At 41.7% G+C, this 25,460-nt stretch overlaps 1 protein-coding gene across 9 annotated transcripts in view; it reads left to right on the top strand.

Annotated features, from left to right (window-relative positions):
• robo2 (roundabout guidance receptor 2) overlaps positions 1–25,460 on the top strand; it is a 378,100-nt gene that overhangs the window by 259,385 nt on the left and 93,255 nt on the right. For all 9 annotated transcript variants that reach the window (XM_023351216.1, XM_023351211.1, XM_023351213.1 and 6 more), the window contains exon 3: positions 24,455–24,612. In XM_023351216.1, coding sequence (XP_023206984.1) covers positions 24,455–24,612 — 158 coding nt within the window. The remainder of the gene's footprint in view (positions 1–24,454; positions 24,613–25,460) is intronic.

Genomic DNA, 25,460 nt, shown 5'->3' with positions numbered 1-25,460 from the left:
ACATTTCACACTGTAGTTGATTTGTTGTTTTTTTGTCGTTGTTGTTTTTATCTTTGGTCCCTACTTTTAGCATAGCATCTGATCTTCTAGTTTAGATGTAAACGATGTGTTTGTCCTTGCAGATTTAGTCACTTTGGTTTATGGAGGCACATAAAAGCTGTGCTGATTCACAGCTTATAATTTGGCTTTTGACTACAAGGGGAGGGAACAGGCCCTGGTTCCTGGTCATTAATAGCAGAGATCCAGCAAAGAGAGAGAGTGGAAAGTCCTCCAGACTCCATTGATTCACTGTCTCTGTGCTGCATACTAATGCGCCGTACCCAGCCTAGTTCTGTTGCTCAACAACCTTAGAGAGTAGAGGCTGAGTGAGGAAGAGAGGGAAAAAAAAGACTTGCTCTGATAAAGATTACCGTCTCTGCTGAGTAGCCTTCCCACTTGCAGCGACACTGCTGCTCTCAAGAGACCTGATTGCGCTATGGAAAATCCATGTCTTGGCCTTTAAAGTTTTCCCCAGCTGTCAATGACTCTGTCATGTCAGAGTTGTGAGCTCAGACAAACGGCATTAGAACAAGGAGTTGTTTACAGCTGCCTTTAGTATGTAGTATTTCTAATCTGCTCGTCCTACATTTTGGTGAGTAAGTCGTGACAAAGCCTAACAGCTCATTAACTTCCACTAAATCACTGCTGATGTTCAATGAAAACAGTCATGACCCCAATAGGCCTCTCAAACATTGGGGGCCTGGTCAGCTCAACCCAGAAAGGTTAGAGGTTAACTGAAACGGTTAACAGAACAGCGAGTCAGACTCACTCTCACCTCTTTGTGACCTGAGAGTTGAAGATTGGTCACCACTCACTCCTAATCTGTCAGTTCCCACGTGGAACCGGCGTGTTGGTGGTCAAGGACATTTGAGGAAGCAATTGTGACTCAATGCTCTGTGGGTAAGGACAAATAAAGTTCTACAAGTAAAGTACCACTAGAGTATTCATTCCCTCTTTACTTCTTTCAAATTTTATGTTAAAAACATGTTCTAATGATTTGGTTTTAACTTGTCTTTTAAAAACATCTAAGTAAAGTGAGTTTGGGTAATCACTCTTGAGAACCTTCTGCAACTTGATTTACTGTAAGTCCAGCTTTGGTAAATTAAATTAATTGAACCTAATTTGGAATGACAAATTATAAAGGGGCTGTACTTGTATGTTGATTTATCAAGACCGGAGGATCCCAAAGCAGTTCACACTACATTGAATCATTCACTCTTTCATGCACACATTCAGGGTGGCAAGCTACTGGCAGGTAACCACAGCTGCCTGAGGACAGTCTGATAGAAATGAGGCTGCCATACACAGGGGTCACCACCAGGCAGGTGAAGTGTCTTGCCCAAGGACATAACTGAGACTGACAGAGTGGGGGTTCAAACCAGCAACCCACCGGTTAGACGACAAACTTCTACCCCTGTTGACCCATAGTACATAAGGCAGTGGTATCAAGCTGCATTCCTCAAGGGCCGGTGTCCTGTAACTTTTAGATGTTTTTCTGCTTCAGCACACCTGCCTCCAATATTAGCTCATTAACAGAGCTCTATAGAGCTTGACTGCAGTTTGCAGTTTGAGATCACTGATATAAAGTCTCAAAGCTGGCATCATATATACAAGCTGAATCCAAACAATGGAGTTAAAGGAATTGTCTGTAGTCTTCTGGGAATATGTTAAACCACTAATTTAAGGCAAGATACAAAACAATTGAGGATCCCAAAAAGCATTTTGGGATTAAACAAAATGAAAGAAGCCACACAGACCCTCCCTAGATATAGCTTGCTGACTAAACTGGATAAAGGGAAAAGAAGGGTGTTGGTAAAGGAGATGGCCAAGGACAGAACAGTTACAAAGATTGAGCTCCAGTATCCCCTTGTGGTGATAAAACGACCAAGAAAGGTCAACCACTGCTAACACACTTGGACAATCAAACTTTCAGGGTAGCGTGGCCAGACAAAAGCTACTCCTCACACATGGCAATCTGCTCAAATTTGGCCAAAAAGCACCTATCTAATCAGACCAGGAGAAGCCAAAACACGTCATCATCTGGCTAACACCTATCCCCAATGTGAAGCATGGTGGTGTTGGCGTCATGCAAGCATGGTGGTGTTGGCGTCATGCTAGCTGGATATTTTTCCACAGCAACCAAAACATTGGGAGATGATGTGAGTCGACTGACTACAGAATGCTCTGGACCCCAGACAAGGGTGACAATCTATCTTTCAGCGCGACAATGACCACAGCCAATATAACAAAAGAGTGGCTTCACAAGCAGCCTGTGAATCACCCTGGGTGGCCCAGTCGGAGCCTAGACTTGAGACTCATAGTCCAGCCAAAAATGGGGGGGAAAGAGAAGGGATGCGAACAGTTTCTGGAGAAAACGATAACTTCAAAGGATTAATTAGTGGTGAGAAATGTGCATATGTTTGTTTTAGAGCTTCTTTCTTTCCCAACAAAGACTCTGTCCCTGCCAGCTTTGTTGCACTCTGTGCCGCAGTATGGCGGCCGTGCGTCTGCTCAGCATACGCGTCGGAGCTGCTGAGCCTCCCGCCTCCTCTCTGGGGAGTCTCCCTCGACTTGTTCACTTCATCCTCCTGCTGTTGCCTCCTTGTGGGACTACGGGGGCGCGCGGAGCCCAGATTGAGCCACTCTTATTTGGCCCCGCTCCATTCCTCCAACAACGCTAATTACATCTCAAATGGTAATAGATGAGGCCTCGTTAGCAGTTCTCACTCCCTTGAAAGATTCACAAACATACATCAGAGGAGCCACTGATCGGCCTGAGCTCCCTCCTTCAAAGGGCCGGACTTCAGAGGGAGCTCGGGGGCCTTGCTCGCTAATTACTCCAGCAGTTCCACGCTGCTGCCCTGTGCCGAGCAGACATCTTCTCGCATTAGCAGCGCTGCTCTCAAACACGTGTGCCCTTAAATCCAGGCCAAGCTACATAGGCGTGGTAAATCTATAATTCAGTGATTGAATTATCTAGTTGTCCATTTTTGGTCTCAAAATGAACCATCTGCGAACACGATGACGATGCAGAAATCACACTCACCAGCAGTTTTAACCTTAACTATAAGGATATCTGGGTTGCAATAAAATATCTTGATATTTAGCTTTTTAAATCATATTTCCAGAAAAACATCAAACTGTTTTCTTGCATTTACCTGCATAAATATTACACTTCTGTAGTTAAATTGAACCCAGTTTCTTTGATTTTACTACAGTAACATACAGGTGCATCTTAAAATATCACAATATTACCAAAAATGTTACTTCACACATACTTTTTAATTTTAAGCTTGTAATTTGTGCTAATTTTCATGGTGCTGGCTTATAGTGAACAAAACCCCAAATCATGCAGTGTTATATGGGACTTTTTAAAATAAAGTGTCACATTCATGCCACAGATGTTCAGAGTCCTGTCTCTAAGCATAATGATGTAAAGTTAGGTGGATGGAAAAAGTGCGGCAGAAAATTGTAGTAGAGAGGCACACAATTCAATTAGCTTGATGTCCAATTCAAAGTTTCCACAGCCGGTAATGATAGGAATTATGTGAAACTTTCTACCAGGAAATCCTAGAGAACTTGAAGTTTTTCTAAGAAGACACGTTTTCCTCCCACTCAGTTTTCCATTGATATGCTTGGATAAAGCACTGCTCTACTTTCAGGCTTATCCTACTTGTGAAGCTTGTCAGTGACTATCTGATAAGGCAACTATGAAGGTACCAGAAGGTAGCATGATTGTTGACCATAACTTAGTCATGAATTAACACAACTGTAAGCCATAGTAACCATAATTAACAAAAATTAGTGCTTGAGCATCCTGTGTGTGATGATTATATACAGGTATTTGAATTTTATCAAATCGAATCACTGAATTAAATGGACTTTTGTGATTTACTGTGTTAGCTCTCACCTTCAATCCTTCTCTTTAATGAGAAATAATATGCATTACATGAAAAATTCACTGGAGTCGCATCCAGAATGATGGCATTTCTGTTTGTTCACATTTTTCACTTTTATCTGCCGAAAGCCGCCAGTTTAAATGATGATCACCATGACGAAAAGCCCGTTAAGCCCGGGTGTCTATGAGGTATTGATTGGTATATACCTCAGTGTGCCTGCCTTCTCTTCATTGTTTAAAGTGATTTAATTCCACGGAATTCCATTAGGTTTCATTATCATTTGCGTTCCATTCGCCGGGGTGGTGGTTTGAAAGGAGATGGAGTCAACATGAAGATTAGGCGCTGCTCTAATTGTGGTGTGGTTTACAGTGGGCCTGTTTATCCCGCATCGATCTGCTGTGAGAAATAATCATAAAATGAAAGTAAAGCGTCGCAGGGAAGGAAGAGGCAGTAGAGGCGCGGGGCCTTGTTACTGAAGGAATGACGTATTGATCGTGTCTGACAGGGAGCTGTGGACTGATCAATCCTGATGGGCAAGAGGAGCCTGTTAGGGGATTCTCCTGGGCCGACAGGGTCACTCAGACAACGGGGCAATGGGAGAGAAATTAACTCATCAAGGGAAAGGGGATGGAAAGGAAAGATTGATGCTTGCATGAGTAATCAGGATGCAATGTTGTAGGGGTTTGTAGAAAATAATTTATGGAGGTACAAAAGGTGTGTATTTTTATGTGAAGCTACAGCAACAGAATCTGGTCAACTTATAAATTGATGCATAAATTAAGTTAGAAAAAAGCCAGCATTTAAATCTTGGTTGAGATGGCATCTGGTTCCACTGTCCGACATCTGGTCAGCACGCCTCTCTACTTTTCCCTGGAGCATGCTGTACCTTGTTTTGCTGGGGCTAATTGATGGCCTGTGCATTCTGTAAGGCAGATCTGAGTGGCAGCTATTAATGAAGGTGCAATGTGTTGGTTTGACAGTCAAGTAAAAGCTCGCTGGAGAGTGATCTATAGCTTGAGGGGTAGTCTAGGGGTAGTGTAGAGTAGATTTTGCATTACAAGAATGCATTAAGAAGTTTTCACACTGTAGTTTCTGCCATGAATTTGGCAATTTGGAATTTAGAACACAATTGAGCTGCAAAGTTTAACAAAGGTCAACAAAGGTCAGGCACTGGTATTACCTTCCCAATGGCTTCTGGATTGAGAAATTCAGTAAATTTATGTTTGTGTTTAGGTAAGGTAAAGTAATTTTATTTATATTGCACATTTTCAGCAACAGGCAATTCAAAGTGCTTTACATGAGTTTGAGGAAATACAATCAAAATGTAAAAAAATAAAAATAAAGCAAAAGAGAAACAAAAAAATTATAAAATTAGATGTTGGTTCTCCATGTTTGGTAAGATTAATGAGGTGTAAAACTCAGTATTGGTTCTCCATGTTTAATTCTATAAAGAAGATGGTGCTAAAAGTTGTTCTAAGGTAATGAGTAGTTTCTCCTGCTCTGGGTTGAGTGAAGTATATAAACTAAATGTTCCTCTTCTGGGTTGCTAAGCAGAATAAGAATAGGTACACCAGGAGTTCCTCTGGATCTTTTTCTTCTTGATTCCTGTTTAATAGAAGAAACTTTTTAAATCAATTCGGCACAAACGTCAGATATCTGCATCGGTATTGGAAGTGAACCGGCACATCCCCGGTTGAAACCTGAAGCATGTTTTGAAAAACGGCTGCTGAATTTTGAAATAGTAGTTTAACATTTTTGTCTTTTGTCAAACACGCTGATGGAGTCTGTGGAGGAGTGCTAAAACCAGGAGGTTTTATCCACACAATGGTGATACACGTTGTCCAATTCAGCATCTTTGCTAGAAGCCTTTTGCAACAGGGTCATGTTGATGTAAAACAGAAGAAACAATTACCTGGTGGGATTTGACTCCTGTGGACAGAGCTAAGTGCTGGGTGTCACTGTGGCATGGTGAGGCCAGGGGTCCCTTTCTTTTACAGCAGAGTGCTCACATATCACCTCCCTGCTATTTAAACTGAGGCACTTTGCCCCATTCCTGCTCCCACCCCCATGTGCCCTCATATTTAATTCAGCAGCAGCCAAAGGAGCAGGAGCATCATGTACGGATGACTTCTCCAGGGCTCCACTGGAGCAGGAACAAGATCATTTCAGTCCCTCTTAATAGCACCTCCAATCACAATATTTCTCCTATTGACCAAAGCATCGTTAACGAAGGACAATCTTCCAGATTTGGGCATTATTATTTACTTTTTTTTTAGGAGGGGCATTCAGGCATGAGTGAGGCTCCCAGCTCTTTATTTTAAGACCACCATTCAGAGGAGGATGAGGGAGGAGGTTTACTTCCTATGCCCATATTTAGACACGCTCCGTGAAAATAATGCATCTTCCGCTCCTGCTATCGTGGATTCATTTATTCAGATATTCATGGCTTTAGGCTGAGTAATGAAAGATGGTGGGGGGAAAAAAACCCACTTCACTCTTCTCTCTCTTCCTGTCTCTTGACTGGATTGCTGCTTAGTTGTTAACTCCTATTGAGCTTCTAAAGGGCCGGAGAAAACAGAGGTGCTGGAGGAAAAGACGCTGAAGTGGCCTTTGATGTTCTATGATATTACAAAAGTTAAAGATTAGCAGGTGCAAAGTAATCTCATTACCAAAAAGGTTATTCATTTCAGTCATTCAGTTGAAAAAAGGAAAATGTTATTATATAGAAATAGTTATACATTGTATGTGCTCTTAATTGTGACAATTAAGGCCTATGGGTAGCAAAAATTAAAAATGTAGTTTCTCGTTTCATAGTATAACATAAGACCAATGACATTTTCTTTAATGTAGAAATGCCTTTTGAATACCATTTTATGGACTTAAGTGAAGACTGTTGGCAGTTGTACATCCTCTGTTAAAAAGTCGTTCTCGTTGACATAGAAGCTAGCTATTCAGAGTGCTGCACATAAATGTTAATGGAAAGTTGAGCAGAGGGATAACGTGTGGGTGGATAGTGTAGTGAAGAGGCTCACAATCCAAATTGCTTTAAGTTTCCATAGTCATTGATGATGCAGTGAGTTATGCCATCTCTGTTGTTTATTGGGTTATTCCAATTCTGAAGTCAGATAAAGGAAACCTCCAATGTTGCTGTTGTCCTTGGCTAAGACAAAGGGTCAGAATGGGAGCCTCACTTCTGTCAGTCTGCCCCAGAGTAACTGTGGCAACAGTGTAGCTTACAACCATCTGTGTGTTAATGTGTGTGTGAATGGACGAGTGATTGATTGTAGTGTATCTTGGAATCCTTTGACTTGATAAAATGTCATACAAATGCAGATCATTTAGCATTTTCTACCCTTTTCCTGTTGCTTATGCACCTTTTCTTGGGTGCTAAAGGTTTTCCTACCACTCAACTTTCCAATCATAAGCTAGGATACAGCCCTCCATAAAAAGACAGTTTCTTTATTAATGGCCTTTTATAGGCTCACTGACCTTGTAGAAAACAGCTGTTTCCATTACAAGCTTTGTCAATATTCCACTAATCACATTAAATAAGAGACACAATTCAAATCGCACATGAAGTTTGTTCACGCAACATTAAAAGTATGCTGCACCATCCTTCTCCTGTCTTTTTCTTCTTCGTGGTTTGCATCCGGTTGTTGATCATGTGACTCAGTTGTGAAATAAAACAATTTCTATGCGGCCAAGAAAAAAACACCTACCTCTTCCTACCACCAAAACGTCTTAGTGAAAAGAAGGTTGTTTTTTTTTTTAATTGATGTTTATATTGAGCAAATTTATTTTAAGAATGTCAAATTGCGCAGTTATGTGGTCAATTGAGCAGCTAGGGTTGATGACTGTCAACTTAGCCGTTGTGCTCATTATTTTGTAGCTCATATCTGTTACTATAATTTTTTATTATCCATTATTTATCATCTTTAAAATTTATAGAAATAAGTATAACTTTATCTACATTCTATGCGTTTTCAGTAGAGTTAATTCCCAAAGAGACTCCAACTTACCGAGCTGCACCTGCCTCCTAATTGGAATAATCAGGTCAAAAAAATTTCTGAATGCAACAAATGTGCACCGCCCTACTCCATATCTGCATCATCATGCATTTAGTGGAATATTTTCCCGGCCTGCAGTGCTTTGTGGTGGCAGTGCTGTGCATTAAGACACTGATCCGTGCCATCAAAGGGCCCAGAGTGATGCGGCACATGAATACAGAAGTAGCTCCATTTGACGGCTGCGGCGGAGCAGAGGCTTGCACACAGCACGCCGGCTGCGATTGCCGCCGCTCTAGTCTGCTCTTTTATGTGGCTGAAAGAGATGGAGGTGTTTGAAGAGAGGGATAAGGCTGGTGCTGTGGCGCTGACAGCCAGCGCCTTCGTTCTTTGACTGCAGTCGAGTGAAGGGAAGAAAATCAGCGCCCAGACATGTCGAGAAGACGGGGGAGAAAGAAAAAAAAATAAACCTAGCTGTAATCTTTAATTACATGTAGCACAGAGGGAGACAATTTGACTTGGATGGCGTAGGACGGCTGTATGCATGCATGTGGTTGTTGTTGTTGTGTAACAGATCTTCTGTGTTTTTATGCGTAGCATCCAGAATTAGTTTCAACTAAAATAAGCACATATTCTTATCTATGTTGATTAACCCTTGTGGGGATAACACTTTAACGCATTTACAATCACAGAGACATCCTTCTTTCTCCACATGGCTTGTCTGCATGACAGTTAGTGTCCAGCAGGGGGCAAATCATTAAAAAGATGCAATCACAGGAAAGCCATTACCTAAATGTGTTGCTGTGAGAGAGAAGACCCAGAAGACACAATGTCTGCTCAGTCTATGTACCTACAGGAAGACTTACAGTTTCTTATAAGTGTGTGTGTGTGTGTGAGATGGTGTTATATAGGATTTGTCTCAAGACAGCAATTGTGATCTGAGAGATGACTCTTACCAAAGGGAGGCCAGAAAAACTTGTTTTCCTTGCTGTGGCCCAACTTTCTGCTTTCCTAAGTTAAACATGACGATTTCAGAATGCCATTTTTATCTCTGTGACCTTTCAAAGACCCAGTATTAATCAAAGCGAAGAAAAAATGTGCACTCTTTCATGAATGGCAGGAACATTCACCTTTTCACCAGCTTTTGGTTGAAAGGTTTTCAGAAAAGAACTGATTTTTAGGATGATTCCTGGGTCTTGTTGCCCCCCCCCCCCCCTTAGAATAGAATGTTATATAATAGTCACAGAGGTTTGGAAAAGTATTCCTGCAGCTTGGACTTCAAAGGTCTAAAAATCAGCCACAGACCCGCTGACTGACAGACCCACCCACCAGGTCACATCTGTTTTGCTTCACAGGTATTGTTCAGTAAAGTAAGATTGGAGCATTGAAGGTGTATCGTGACTTTATAACACCTGTCAGTATCAATAAAAAAAAAAAAGATCAAAGTCGGAATCGGCAGGTCAGGCGTTTTAAGGGTCGGTGATCGGCCAGAAAACAGCAATCGGTGCATTCCTAATACAAAGTGCAACCAAAACATTTGGTGACATCTATACAGAATTGGTTTACTGGATTTTATGTACATGTCACACTAAAAGGGTCTGAATGCAAATCCACATGCCAGAAAAAGTGAAAATTCAGGAGTTTGAATAATTTTGAAACTTTTCCATGTCATGGACCCCAATCAGCAATAGATTTTGGGCAGGGGTCCACTTTACAAACCAACAGAAAATTCTACAAAATATGTAAAGAAGCATCAGTTTTTAGTTAGATATGATAAATTCTACCTCAGACCTTCTGCTAGTTGGCCAGGAGTTGTTAGGGTTTGTGGGTCTGTTTCTTGGCAGAAACTTCTCCATTTTGTGCTAACTTGAGAAGAAAATCAGCTTGATAAATCACCCAAATAGAAAGATGGCAAGTAACATTTCAATTATTTATTTTAAATTATATGTTATAGTATTGATTTAAAATCAGAATAGATTTTATATTCTAAATTAAAAAAAAAAAACTTTATTAGATTCAGTTTTGTTATTTTTGCTTTATTTTCTCTCTTCTTCCCTCCAGCGTTTTCCGAGGTCTCCCTAGCGCCGCCAGGTGGCTCTGGCCTTGAAGAACGCTGGGATGTGATATACTGAAAGATAAACATTGATGATGTGTTTTTAGGTCAGACTCGGACAGACCCAGTAACTCATTGATCCCTAATTGTTGTTTGATCGTCCCATTGATTACATGTTGCCCAGCAGCAACTGGTGAGGTGTGTGACCGGCTGGATCCTCCTACTGGGTCACATAAAATCCGGGCACTGTGTTGATAAGGGACACTCTATGCTAGCTCATCCACACACCCAGCTTACACACTAACACACAGGCGGTATTTCTTTCCCCCTCTTCTGTCTCGGCTGCAGAATCTTTGCCCTGGAGAGCTGCGAGATCGCCGCGCCGCGTGCGCTGCCGCTGAGCCACCGTCTTGTCCTTGCTATGTAGGTCATCAGTGCCCTGCAACGATATCTCATCCCATCTGCAGTGCAGTCGATACTGTTGACCAAACTCCACGCTGCCCCCCGGATTAGAAGCTGCTTCGTTAGCCACGTCTCTTCAGCTAAATAATTAACCGCTTGTCTCTGGGCCCTGAAGAGAACGCGTTTGCACCCACACTGGAGGAAAACAGCAAAAAATAAAAATAAATAAATTTTTAAAAAATCATCCGGCAGAGGAAAATTTCTGAAGCAGAAAGCAGCAGGGGAAGAGGAAATGGAGAGGTTTAGACACAGCGCCCTGCGCTCATCCCGAGCATGGCAGCCACTGGGTGTGTTTCAGATTGTTTTTCCATTTGCATGATAATATGAGCGTGGATCGACTCACAGAGGCACACACAAGCTTTATGACATATAGACTAATGGTTCCAACAAGGCAGATTACCTGAATCGGGATCCTGGATTTTCCTCCATGCCCCCTGAAATGAATTAAATTCCCCTCATTAACATGGAGGTTACATAAGCCTGGTGCACAGGTACATCATCCAGCTGCTGCAAGGCGCTAAGCTGATTACAGATGGAACTAAGACAATTACTCCTCTGAGCAGCAATTACGTTTAATTGGATTGTGGAATAAACAACTGGACTCTGATATGGATACTCCTCTAACGTGGCAGGTGTCATCTCAGGATTTCAGCAAATCTTACTTCACACACACGCACGCCTTATAATCATTCCTCTGTGTGTACATGGGTGTGTTTTTCTTTTTTTTATGAGCCAACGCGATGGAGTCTGAGTCCAAATCTCTCCTCATTTCAGCGGAGCGCAGTCTGATCAAGTTGTTAGTGCTGTCGGTGAATTGCCCTGCCATGTGCCGGGCAAGTGTTTTCCATACAGACCGACAGACAGACAGCAAAGGCACTTCAAAAAGTAATTTGTGTGTGTATTAGTATGTGGTACTTAGGTGGGCCTAATGTAGCAGTGATTTGCTGAGCAGGCAGCAGCAGTGCAGCAATTTATTCCTTGTATTTAGATGTTATGTGCAGCGTTCAATCACACTTCAGTAGGCACGCGGGCGGAATAAGGCGCATCTTCAAGCTGATGGCTGTGCCGCTTGTATGGGAGGATTTTTCACAACTAAACGCTGAATTGGTTTTTCGCTTCAGTTGTTAACGGCTTACAAATATACTGTATGATACACTGCAAAAATATCTTCTGCCTTGAACGTTCATTTATTTTGCGTTGCAAGGAGTACAAGATTGTATCTGTTCTAGGTTTTTAGACCTATGCAAAGTAGTATATCTAAATAGAAAAAAATCTGCATCTCACATCACTTATTAGTAGAATTATTTTAGATATGTCTCTATTATATTTGAAATTTTTGCCCATTCTTCTTTGCCAACATGCAAAGACAAGCTCAATCAGGTTGGACAGAGAACATCTGTGAGCATAAATGTTCAATTTGCCACAAATTCTTACGGTGTTTTCACACCTTATAGTCCAGTAGAATTAGTTTGATTGGGGACCAAAGCTGCAACATTTTGTACTAAAGTAGCAGCCCTAGTCATTTTTTGGCAAGTGATTTAGAAGTGTAAGAAAAATTACCATTTATTTCTTTCCAAAAGATGTTTTAGGCAAAAAATGACTTGGGTTATTAAAAACCTTTTCCACTCCTCGCCTATGGTGGCGTTGCACCAAGAGCTACTGAAGGAAATGACAGAAAAATCTTTGAAAAAGACGTTGAGCCCAACTTCCTTTTTCATGAAATGTAAACGAAAATGGAGTGGTGGTTGTCGGATTTCTCTTTTGTGTTTGTTAGCCATTTTTGTCCTGCTGGTGATAGACACACGGGTTTGTTTTGGTTATTTTAATGTTATTAGGTTACCGCTTTGCTGACCATCGTTTCCATCGACAGAAGGCAGTGACCTCTCAACTATATATATACATATAGAGTACATTCAAAAGTATTATTTTCACAATTAGGCACTACTTTATTTAGGTGTATCACATACAATTTTTCATAAAATGTATAAAATTGAAAGTTTGTGATGCAACAAATGTGAAAAAGCGAGTGCAGCATACATTAAAAGGCTCCTGCTGAAATGAAAACAAGCACAATCCATGAGTGAGGTTCTTGTAAAGACCATTCCTTTATTCAGTTTAATCTTTTTGCTTCTTTTCAACATCTCAGCTGTATGAAATGATCAATAAAATATTTAAACTTCTCTCCGTCTGAGCCGCATTTGATCCGACGCCCACCTCTCTCCGCCTGCTGCTTTATGTTCGCCGCTCTCGGCGGGCCTCAGCCTTTCCGTCGCCAAGAAAACGGCCCGACTCGCAGCGCTTGATGGATGTCGGGAAAAGTTTAACATCCTCTGCGAGATTCTGATCCAGAACCACTGGGCGGTTCCCCGGCGCGGAAAATGTGTCGCTTGTGATCTGCAGCGTGGAACAAAGTGTCCAAAGGTGTGGGATTCTTCCTTTCAGGCAGTATTGATTGAAGGACAAATGATCTGAAGAGCCCATTAGGAGGATTGGGGGGGGTGAAGACTGTGAAGATCAGGTCTCTAATCATTATGCCTCATGCAGCGCTGCCTACAGCATCAGCCTCGCATGCAGATTTGAGAGTAAAGCAGAATGTAAAGCAGCGGGGTGTTGGGAGATCCATGTTCTTTTAAATCTTTGCTCAAACCTGCTTTCTGCTGTTTTATCGAGCGCCCACGTTGCATCCGGACCAATATACACACCACTGTAGGCTGCCTCTTTTATTTAGGTATGTATTTATTTATTAATGTTTGTCCGGCGGTGTGACGCTCAAAATTGTTTGAATGTTAACAGATTTACTTTCACAAGCAGAGCGTTACGGCTCTGCTTGTGGGCGTTTCCCATGACGCTCCACTTGATATGTACCAAGTAAAACGACACAAACACTTTTATTTTCTCACTGTTTTAAACTAAACCAGACTAATTGTTTCTTGCTTTAGCTCAGGTAGAATTACCGAAATTATTTCTGTTTGCTAAATGCCAGAAAATATTTTGTTTTTAATTTTTTGTTTTTTGTAACTTTCCTCGAATTCAAGAGTTTACATCAGGGATAGCTGTCTTCTACAATCCATGATTTGAGACAAAAGCCTAATTGATTTCCTTCCACAGTTACTCAGTGTCTATAAATATCTGGTTTCAACTTTATTTTAAAAAATTGGGGGATTTTCTCAAATGTAGTGGACAGAGAAGGAGAAAAGAGAGGGAGAAATGTGGAGGAAAAAGTTTAAAAGGAAAGGAGATGGAAATAGAGGAGAGAGAGAGAGAAACATAGACAGAACACAAGTCAACACCCGGGAAGTCTGCGTCTAAACCTGCGGAAAGAGAAAAACAAAACTGAGAAACCACGACAACAAACGTGTATATATAATAATAACAGCTATAACATCAATGGAAAGTACATGGTACATGGCCGAGCTGAGAGAGTATCTAACAAACACCTGAAATTAAACATAAGTGTGCCTCCTCCACAACGAGCACAGGGAGACACCATAAAGCGTGGCACAATTTTTACGATGCGTCTCGGTATCGCGTTGGTGCGCGCGTCTTGATTGGCATGCAGGGAGGAGAAACGGGAGTACAGTAAACCGCAGCTGTTAAAAACTCCTCCTCTCCTCCTCCTGCTCGTCCTGCGGCACATTCGCACTCAGGGCTCATCGGGCCGCACCAGATAAAAGCCGCTCGACTCCAGCCGAGAGCTTAATTAAAACAGGGGCCGCCATCGCAGAGTGACACCTTTTACAAGCTCCTAACCGCTCGGTGTTCTCCGTTACTGCCAATCCAATTACAGAGCAAAACAATAAAACAGACACAGAGGAAGCTGCAGCAAGCACAGGGAAGGACAGAGAAGCTATTAGCGATTATATGGAGATTTGCACTGTGGACGACCAAACAGGATGCCGTAAGAGGTTTCAGTTCTAAAAATAAAAAAGCGATGGCTGAGTTGGTGAGCTGCAGGGGATAAAAAGTCTCGTGTAAAAGTGTGTGTTTGAGAAGTCAATTAAAGTCTTCATGGGTTGAGTTCAGCTGCATCCTGGGAGTGTTTTTTTTCCCCTGTCGAAGGACACGACCTCGGTGTCATTACCTCAGAAGACGCATAAAGTTTATGCAGACATATGGACAGCATCGTCACCACCACATACAGCTCATAAAGGCACAGGAAGCTGTTTCCCCCCTTTCCTTCAGATCAGGCTATGGAGCTTCACCTTCAGGTTGACAGATTGAGTCACAGCTGGACCTACAACATCTGTTCAGTTTATTGGCCACATGTGAACGCTGCATGGGGTTCAACTTGGTAACTATAGCACAGAGGGCGACAGGGTGTGATGGCAGGATTGTGGACAGTTTTAATACCTGAGGATGTGAAGGTGGGGAAGCTGAGAGTACTCAGGGGCTGGTTGTCAGAATCAAGAGGTGAGAAGTTATCGCTTCAAAACTACCAGAAAATCACCAACGTCATAAAGTTTAGCCCCCTTTTGACATGTTTTCCTACCAGGGACTTGGGACTTAAGCTGGCTGAAAGAAGCTTGCTACACTTTTACCTCAGTTATGAGAAAGAAAGATGGAGCAAAAATCACAAAGTCTTTAGTTTTAGTCTGATTCAGATCCTCATCTGCTCTAGTGTTGTGTGGAGTCCCTCAGGGTTCAATACTTGAGTCTTGAGTGTTATGCATTAACCACGCTCATAGAGCCTTTTTATAGCACAATCAAGTACCTGTTACCTTCAGTTGTTCTAAAAATGTCGCTTATATCGAGCATAACTTCGAAGAAATTTGACTTCACAATTTGAGACCTTGAAATTGGTCCTCTGTCTCTTTAAGAAGCTTCTGCTCTGTGACACCGCCTTAAGCACGTCGTCACAATGCTTTTCCTTTTGGCTGTTTACAACTTAATGCTTCCCCTTTAAAGAGAACTGTATTTAGTGGGGGTTTGTGGATTTTCTTAAGGTAAATATTACTGCTAACATTCATTTTGTTAATATTGCAGCAGTAAAAGGAATACATTCAGAAAGTTGCTTTTCTGTAATTTAAAGCAATTAAATCAGGTTATTTTATTTTATGTATAAATCCCATAAAACTGAAGGTTTGTGAATCATAAACATCTCCAGTGACAGTGAGTCTCTAGTTGGCGTTGATGGAAACTTTTGTTTGTAGCAAATCAACCTGGACATTTTCCCCCAGTGATGCTGTAGAACAGAAGCTGCTTCCTCCTCTTCCTCTCCGTGTCCTTCCTCTCTGATGCAGGAAGTAGACCCACCTGCTCCATGGCGACGCCCCGGTACCCCTGTCCGTGCTCTCTCTGGGCTCGATTTGGCAGGAAATCAATGCCTCTCTCTCATCTTCAGTCACCTCACCAGCCCCAACCCCACCTCTGCTCCCTTCCATTCGGTTCCCTCCTTTATGTCTTCCTCTCCCTTCCGGCTGCAGAGTGTTCGCTCTGGACCCGGCGCGAGCATGGACACGGCACCGAGCCTTATCGGCGCAGACACAAAGGCCCGCGGGCACATTGTTCATCAGTATCAGCCAGCTCCAGTTTCAGCACACCGTCTGCATCTGCCAAGCCTGTCCCAAGCCCCCCTAAATAAGATGGCGGAAAGAAAACCGGAGCGGCCGGCGAAATCATTCCGGGGCAAAAATACATCTTTAATTGTAGCGGTTGTTAATTACAGAAGCTGGAGAAGGGGGAAAAAAGATACAAAGGAGGATACAGCACGGTGTTATTTAATATGCAAATGTATTCCATTTTAGACACAATTAAGTGATTAGAAAGCTGTCGCTCTGCGCTCTTTCTTCTCATTGTCCTTACTTGTCTTTTTCTTTGCTTTTCACCGTGTTACCGTAATGAAGCCATTACTTCTTCAAGTGAATTTTAATGAGTTTTTAAATAACATTTTAATGAGATATACATTACCATAAAACATGGATTAGGCCAAATTGAATTTAGTCTGCGTGTGTATGTGTGTTTCCGTACTGTAACTCGCGTGTTGGAGCTGTTAAAGGGCGTAAAGGAAAAGAGGTTCATTAAGAGTTAATTGTATTGTTTCACAGGAGCAACAGTGCACATTTGTCCTGGCCAGCAGAGTGGCCCGCTGTGGTCCTGCTGTCATTACTGTGCTGCTCTGGGGCTTGTTAGGCCAAATTAAGGGTGCCGCTTGATAAATGGGCTTTGAACAACACTGCTCTTTAAATACAGATGTTTATTTAGCCCTGTCTACTCAATCAGAGATGGAAGCATGCTATGACGTATGAGTGTGATGGAATGTGTTCCGTTTGTCTGAGCTCAGCCCCATCACCTCTTTGCTGCTCACCACCTTCATAGTTTGACCTTGATGAGCCAACAAACGGGCTTCTCCTGTTGCGAGTCAAATTGTGCCTTGCAAACGTATTTTTAAAGCTAACATCAACTGTTAAGTCTTTTTAATTACATATCTATCAACTTTGCACATTCAGCTCAGTCAGATGGAAAGCAACTTTGACAAGCGAGTCCCAAGGTTGCCACAGATTCAAAATGTAGGTTTGTACTTTGACTGGGCCCTTCTAAAGCTGCTGTCACACTGTTTCCTGTCTTGCCATAAATGCTGCCAATTTTGAAAAACCCATATTACTTGACTAAATGTGAGAAAATGAAAGAGATATCTCTGAAACATCATCAGGTTTTTCATCTAAAAAGTAAGTGCCCCTCTCCTTTTGATGGATCACTAAATATTGCATGTGAATTGGGATCAATTTTGTGAAATTATTTATGAAAAAGGATCAGCAAATAATATTAAATCTGTTGGCTTGAGATAAATATTATTATTCACTTTCTATTTCAACCATTCAGCATCCTGAGGTGAGTAAATCTTCTAATATTGTTAGAGAAGTATTAGCTAGTTGCTAATGCACTGTCATTAGCAATAAGGGACTCACACCAGCTGTGTTTACTCCACTTTAATCAAAGTCTAGTCTGTTTGTCTGGAAAGTCCAGTTTGTTTGGGAAGGTGTGAATGCACAATCAAAGTCTAATCCAGACCAAAAAAGTGAACTCTGGTCCGCCTACAAACCTAGGTCTCGGTTCGGTTGAAGTGAACTCTGGCACAATTTAAATACATATATGAACGCCAAGTGGACCCAGTCTTGCATCTTTTCCAGCCTCTAGTAGGTTTTCGTCTCAAGAATGTCACCCCCACCAGCAGGATTCACTGCTCAGGGTGTGTTCACAGCAGTGTGCCCCGTTAGTTTTGTGCAAAAAAAAAGGCTAAAATTTGATCTCATCTGAAAAGAACACCATTTTTAAATTTATATGTGGTTCCACATAATTCAGAGACCAACTATAGTTTTTTTTCAGCAAGAAGTTTTTTCTTGCCCCTCTTCCATTGGACCAGTTCTAAAAGCCTCACCTCAAAAAGTTGTTCAATGAACAGACTCTCCCACCTGAAGGGGTATGAATACTTTACAAGACGCAACGTTGTGCCTCTCTTTTTGCCTCACCAAACACAGAAGCTGTGTTTTCGCTCCAAGGTGTTATTAAAGATGCACATTTCATATGGTATCACCACCTGCGTTTTTCCACCCTCCCTCCCTTCTTTCCCCAAGCACCCCCTGCCCCCACTATAAAATCAATGCCAGTCATATGATTTTCTTTACTTTTACTATTTCCCATTTTGCCTCTATCTTATCTGTGAAAGTGACAGTGTTATTTACAATCCCTTAGCGCAGGATTTGCAGATACTGAGAATGGTGCTGGTGATGCTATCGGATCTGCCAATGGTCTCTGGAGAATGACTGCGTGTGCACGTGCATGGCTTCATCTGCAGCCGTTGCAGAAACAGAGAGAGAGAGAGAGAGAGAAGCGAGGGGAAGACTAGAAGGAGGCGGGTCGGGGTGTATGGAACGCGTGGAAAACGATTAAGAAAAAATGGAGAAAAAGGAAAGTCAGGGAATGACCTCCAATGATGGTGAGAATAAGTCAGACATTGAGAGATGGTTATGAGCCGTGCTAATGATGAGGGGATGGAAGCCTCTCCTCGGCCTTGGGCACTGCCAGACGGACATATTTTTGCAGCTGTTTCCTCACTCTGACCTGCAACCCCCCCCTGTGGAGGAATATAAGAGATACGTGTGAAACTGGTGCTTGCCTGCCAGCTGAGGGGGTAATTTCTGCATCTGGATAGAGGGGCAAAGGTCATCTCTGGTTGGTGGAAGGCCAAACGAGCCGGTCGCAGGAAGCAGGAAGGGGTTTGCATCCAGACAAATTAGGCCTATCGGCTATCAGAGCGGTTTATGTGCTGTGGTATTATCCTTCTCCAGCCTTCAGCGTCAAGACTAATACAAACCATCAATGACAGCACACAGAGTAGATTTGGTGCATTTTGTCAACTGACATATATATTGTGTCTCTTCTCTCGGGGCAGAATTGAAAACAGCAGCGTCGTGATAGCACTCTGCCGGATGAAGCGCAAAGAACACTTGAATGAAAAGATATTATAGCTTGGAGCAACTGCTCTGCAGCGCTTTCCTTTTGTGTGTGCATGGTTTATTTTCTAATCAGAGTGTGCAGGGGAGGTGGCGAGTTTGACTGCCGGTGGTTTGGCCTAAGGGCTAGCCTTTGACCTGGGAGGATAGCTGTAAAAGAGCAGGGGGTTATTTCATGTTGTAAATAGCAAACATATAAAAACAAGTCACAGACATTCCTTTCAAAAGTATGCATACCTGCTACTTTTGTGTTTTTTAGAAATATTTATCTTGCGACATAAGAGTGATGTGAAAGTCAAAAATAGGACTTTTTGAGATTGTGGTGTAAAGAGCAACCTTCCAAAGCCCCACGCTCTCCTGTGGATGTGTTTTTCAGCACTTATCTTTGTATGCAGGCTTGCTGCTTCATTCAAGGTTTCCCACTAATCTTTCCGACAAGCAGTGTCACCCTGCAGAAAGAAATGTCTCGTGTTATAGGAAAGGGCGGCAAATTCTCCCAAATCTTACTCCTCATCCTGTCCTTGCTGGCCACCTCTGTGCAGTGATGCATTTTGTTTGCATTGTAAAATCACAGTGTCCATTTGAATCTTTGTGCGCCAAGTCTGTCTTGGGTAAGATCTCACCTGCACTGCTATGTAAAAGTTTTTGAATTTCACAAGTTTGGTGCTTGTTTGTATTCAACCCGCTTGACTCCAACACTCAGCATAACAAATTGCCTTCAGAAGTCGTCTAGGGACACTGTTACACAGTGGTGTAAAGTAAAGAGGTAGCTGCGCTAACCCTACAGCACTAATCATGAACCTTAGTTCCGCTAATATTAAAGCGCTGTTGCAACATGGTATTTAGCAGAAGCTAATGTTACAATGGTCATTTCAACATATATTGTTTGCCACAGATGAAACATAATTTGCAGGACCGGATCACAGGTGGAAAATGTGATGAGTACCAACTACAAAGATCTAAAACAATTCATATGTATGTATGTGTTTCTTTAGTGCCCCTGCTTGTGTGTTCATGTAGGTGTTTTTGGTATGCTTCATTTGTTGATACTTGCTACTTGCTCAATAAAAATTCTTTAGAAAAAAGAGAGAGGAGAGAAAAGGGAACAGTCTTCTTTCACCTCAAAATAAGAGCATTAATATAAACGTATGAGAATTTTTAGCAATGTCAAACCTTATTCAACTGAGTTTACAAAACGGCCACCGAGAAGTATTGCTTTAGAGGAAGCTAATTGTGCTAAACGTTTTCAAAGTTAGCCAAAACGCTAATGTGCTAAATGAAAAATTAGCTCCACTATTAGTGTGTTAGCAAAGGTCTGCCCACCACTGCTGTTAAGCATCTTTTTTCTTTCTCTATTTAAACGCTATTACACCACAATAAGATACACTGAAGTATGTTGTTGGCCTGTGCCGCGTCAATCAGGCACCAGAAGTTTCCCTGTTGGCTTCTGGCAGAAGGCTGCTATGTTAGAGTAATACAATATGATTTGAGAAATAATTGCATGGTTGTCTCTTTTGTGATACGGTTTTGGCATAGAGTCAGAGCCAACTGAAGAGAGCTGAAATTTCACCGCGGTGTTGATGCTCCTCCATTCCTGACTGAACTCCCCTGATAATATGGAAATAAATAAATAACTTCAAGAGTGCATATTAATATTTCTCAAACAGAGGTTCGTTTTTAGCCCACAGCTGGATCGACAGATGTACACCTAACCAACTGGGGCATTTAAATATATATATTTATTAAAAAAAAGCATAAATATTAATAAGCAAGTAAGCAAGATGGCAGAGTTTGTGGCCTACTGGAGCTCTGCAGGAGGTGGGATGTTTTTAGCTGAAGAAGAGCTGAATGTTTCAGGGGGATAGAAAGTCAATTACTCTACGTCTGTTGGATGATTTGGGTCTAAATGCCTACAGGGCCTTAGTGTTGGGAGCCACAGTTCATCTTCTGACAGCGTATGCACAGACCCACTTAATGATGCAACCATATCTAATGCAGCTCACGTAGAGTAACAAGACAAGAAAATAAATAAATATATAAATGAAATGCCTGTGTTATGGTGGTAATATGAAAACATTTGCTTGCCTTATGATTCCTGACAGTCTCACAGGGAGGCGCCTTCAGGCAGTCATGGTACTGTGGAAATACCTGCTGATTCTGTTATGAAGAACTCCAGATGGGCAGGAGGTTTGAGCGTTTGTTCCTTCTGTAGAATGATGACGACTTTACTGTTTTTAATACTTTTAAAATTTAATTTAAATCAGTTTCACATCAACATCGTGCAGGGTTCATTTGGTTCGTAACACATTTATTTGTAGAAACTGGCCTCCTTGGACAATGTTCTCACACCATCTGAGTTCATAAAAAGTTGTAATTCAAAACTGTTGAATCCATAACTCTTCTGTAAAATCACTGACTGACTATATTTCATATAAGTATTTACATTCGTTGCCGCCATGATCTTTAATGACTAAGACTTGAACAGACTTATTCTCGTGTGTTTTTTTTTTGCGTTTCTTATTTATTGGAAACACCGCATTTCCAAAATTCAGTTTTTTTGACGCTATCAGAATATCAACAAAGTGTTGCACACTTTTGTTAGTTAGCTAGTGAACATTTTATGAGATAAATGCTGTTCGTGGTGTAATGGTTCGTTTAACAAAATTGATTGTTGAAAACAGGGATAGTCGAGTGTTGCATCAGGACATTGATCCCAGTTTGGTCCATACTGAACTTCTTTCGTAATCTTTATGCTTTAACCTGGCACTTATCTCCAACTGATTATGTCCTCAGCCCAAAAAAAAGACAATGTGATTAGATTTAGGCTGGAAGCAAGTGTTTGAAAATTTTAGACCAGAACAGTATCACTGGAATGACTCCGCCTCTCATTTGACTTGTAAATATACCTGCCAGGTGTTGTCACGGTTACCCATACCCACACTTAGTGCAAACATCATCTCTCGTCAACAGGTGCATGTTTGTACTGTATGTGTCGGATCTTATTTAAGCTTGTACTGTCTCCTCTTTTGTGTTTTGTTTGCGTTTGTTCCCGTCGTCGTGTTTATGTAGATTGCGGGGTAAGAGAGGCATTTACCATGACACAATGTGCCACAACAGATTAGATTAGACAGCGAGGCATGGGCGCCGTAATGATGCACCTAACGCATGTTTCTTTTGTCGCCGTTCTGTTTCAAAGGAAATTGATTCCGACAAAAATCCCACGGGTGCTATCAGCAGTGAATGGGAGAGAGCAATTAAAGCCGACGTGATATTGAAAACTCCGGTCCGCACCAGGCTATGATTTTTAAACCGCGGGACGCCTGTTTGTAATGCAAATACAGAGAGCTCAGAAACGGTGGCCCGGCTAGTGGGGGTCCGGCGCGCTGGAGTTGGCTAATTACCTTAGCTCTTTAGATTAGAGGGCAGCCCTGCGTAAGAGGAGTGAAAATCTCCATCTCTGCCTCCTCTGTATTCTCTTGCAATTCCCCCTGTGTAAAGGTTTCATTTGAATTCATGTCACACAAAAGTCCTATTCTCTGCGCCCTCTGTGTATCCCTAGAATAATTGGGTTGAAAGCATCCTCCCTTCCTCCAATCCGCCGGCCCTTGGTCTAAATAAATAAATAAGGAGACAATGGCCGCAGCGTTTTCTGCAGAGAGGGTAAGGAGAGCAAATGAAGAGATGAGAGAAGCCGGGAGCGCAGGGACCAGTTATCCCCTCTTATAACCCCGACCGTCCCCGCCGCCGCCTACTGCCCCCGCATGGAATTTGCATAAGGACCTGTGGTGCTGCCCTTAATTTAGCCCTCCTTAAGCACCTTCAAATACCCACCCAACAAGCCTCCATCCTTTTATCCATCAGAGAAATGGTGTGCCCTTCACCGCTTCAATAATGGAATAAAGACTGACACTGAAATTCCTAAAGAGCTCCGCCAAGGATTAGATTCGTTATAGATTTTAAAAATCAGTTTCAATCCATGTGGCAGGTGAGGAGGAGCAGGTTTATATCTTTAAACTACTTTACATGGAGTGTTTTTTTGTTGTTGTTGTTTTTCATGTTTTCTCATTACCAAGGTTGCCTCCTGTTCTGGGGTTACATCACTCATTGGTTCTGTGCCTGATTGTCTTTTAGCATTTGCATTTGTTTGCGCATCGGTGTGTGTCTGTGTGTCTAGCGCTCCCCGTCTGATAATGAGCTGCTGTTGTGTGTTTCTCTGAACACTCCGCGGGGCGAGAGGTTATCTCTCTAATGAAAGGCCTACCTGGGGGGTGATTAGACACAAGGCCACAGTTGTTCATCCGACCACCCACTGGCTTTTTGTGTGTTAGCGAACGTTTGGATGTGTGTAGGGGTGTACGTGTACATCACTACTAAAGTGAAGCAGCCCTGTTAGCCTTCACAAGTGAATGACACCAGGCTTCAGGGCATTCTGCTTCTGTTTGTTCTGCTGCTTCCACTGGGACCTCCATTAGCTCCAATTAGCTTTCGCTTTGCTTTGCCCAGTCAGATGAAGCTGCATATTCCATTTTAATGGCTCAGATAGACCCTGCAACATTTCAAAGTGCGCAGTGCACACAAAAAAATACATAAGAATGAATTTTGAAAAGACTTTTCCTCTCCTGCTTTGAAATATACACTTTGCTAATGTAAAGCACCAACAAGAGTTCAGTGTATTTGATCAGTGTGGTTTATCAGTATTTTACTGTAGTTCACAATGAAATAAATGACCAAATGCATAATTTTCAACTGTTTTTGACAAAATAAAAAGAAAGTGTACCATGGTGCACTCAGTATTCACAGATTCTATTATCCATTCACAATTTTTCCATGGAACATAACTTTAAAGGAATTATGAACAATTTGCCATTTCTGGGGATTTTTTCTAAAATATTTGAAAGACAATGCTGAAATGCTTAGACTTATACACAATAGTACTTGGCTGATATTTGCAAAACAGCAGTCCAAGAGTGCCATTCGTTTTCCTTGGCACTGATTGGCTGTACACTCAAGAACAGAGATAAGGAAGACTGTCGACATTAGCTTCTGTGGTCTAAAGATGGATTCCAGTGCATAGTAATGTTTATAAATATATATTTAGTGTTTTAAGTAATAAAATTAAGGTTGACCTATTTTGAAAAACCTGGGCCGATTTTGATATCTGATATAAATATCATTGTTTTTCCTCATATCTAATTTTTAGCTATGTTTTATATACTTCACCACCTTTCAAAAAAATGACCATGCCCCTGACTTGACCACTGCTTGTCGTCTTCAATTGAACATCCTACAATCCCACCCTGCATCCCTACCACTGTCACATGACCAAACAAAAACCACACGGCCAACTGGCTCCACTCTCCATCCAGAAACAAACGACATCAAGAAATAAATATCGGCCCAGTATTATCTATCGAACCGATAGCTATATGTTAAAATATGGCTAGTATCATACCAGGGGTCTATGCTATTATGAAGTTTGTGGTTTTAATGTAATGAAACTTGCAACAGTTAACTTTTCCCTAACCAAGCGGCTCTTTGTTCACACAGTGCTGCGAGATGACTTCAGGCAGAATCCTACTGATGTGGTGGTGGCGGCAGGAGAGCCAGCAATACTTGAATGTGTCCCTCCCAGAGGTCATCCTGAACCCACCATCTACTGGAAGAAAGACAAAGTGCGAATAGATGACAAGGAAGACAGGGTCACTGTGAGTATTGTTGTAGACGATCTGAACAAACAGAAACATCAGTATCAGCTGTTAAACTGTAAAAATTCCAGCTCTAAGACTGTTTTCACAAACCCAAACTTCAGTTTATTTTACTGGGATTTTATGGTCTGACAAAGAGCAATTAAAATGAAATCTAGTTGTTCTGTGAAAGTCTCAGGCTTGTTAGAGAACTGTAGTGAAGACATAGTCCTATGAAGACCCCAGCAAAATGCCATACATGTTGGCGATATCGTTATGGAGATGTTCCCACTACAATGTTCAGTCCATCATCTGCAAATGGAACAAATGCAAACTGAAAGATGGATAAACAACCTGGTAACCGTTTCTCTTTCCTGCAAGACAATGATACTAGATATATACAGTAGGAGCAACAACGGAAAGGATTAAATCAACACAGTCATGTGTTGGAACGGTCCAGTCAAAGTCCAGATCTAAATTCAATTTAGAGACACAGCTAATAAAATTAGTTGTCCATTTATGTATTCTGTCCAAATGGAATGAATTTCATTTGTTTTTCAAAGAAGAATGATTAAAATAAATTACTCTCTACATGTGAAAAGCTGATCGATGCATTTCTTTAAAGACTTGCAGCTAAGTACAGAGGAACCCCTGGTATTCACAAGGGTTAGGAACAACAACCTCCCCTTTTCAGAAACCAGTGGTAAAAAACAAAAATAATCTTCAGTATTGATGGCTGAAAATGTGTTATTTTCCTTCCACTTTACAACATACACTACTTTACGTTGCTCTGTCAGTAAAATCCCAGCAAAATTCTCTGAGGTTTGGATTTGTAACTGTAATGTTAAAGTTATTTTGTTGGTGTGTAC

Source organism: Xiphophorus maculatus, chromosome 18 (genome assembly GCF_002775205.1).
Source record: "Xiphophorus maculatus strain JP 163 A chromosome 18, X_maculatus-5.0-male, whole genome shotgun sequence".
Taxonomy (NCBI): domain Eukaryota; kingdom Metazoa; phylum Chordata; class Actinopteri; order Cyprinodontiformes; family Poeciliidae; genus Xiphophorus; species Xiphophorus maculatus.
The sequence above is the reverse complement of the archived record's forward strand: the minus strand, read 5'-3'. Positions and strand labels throughout refer to the sequence as shown.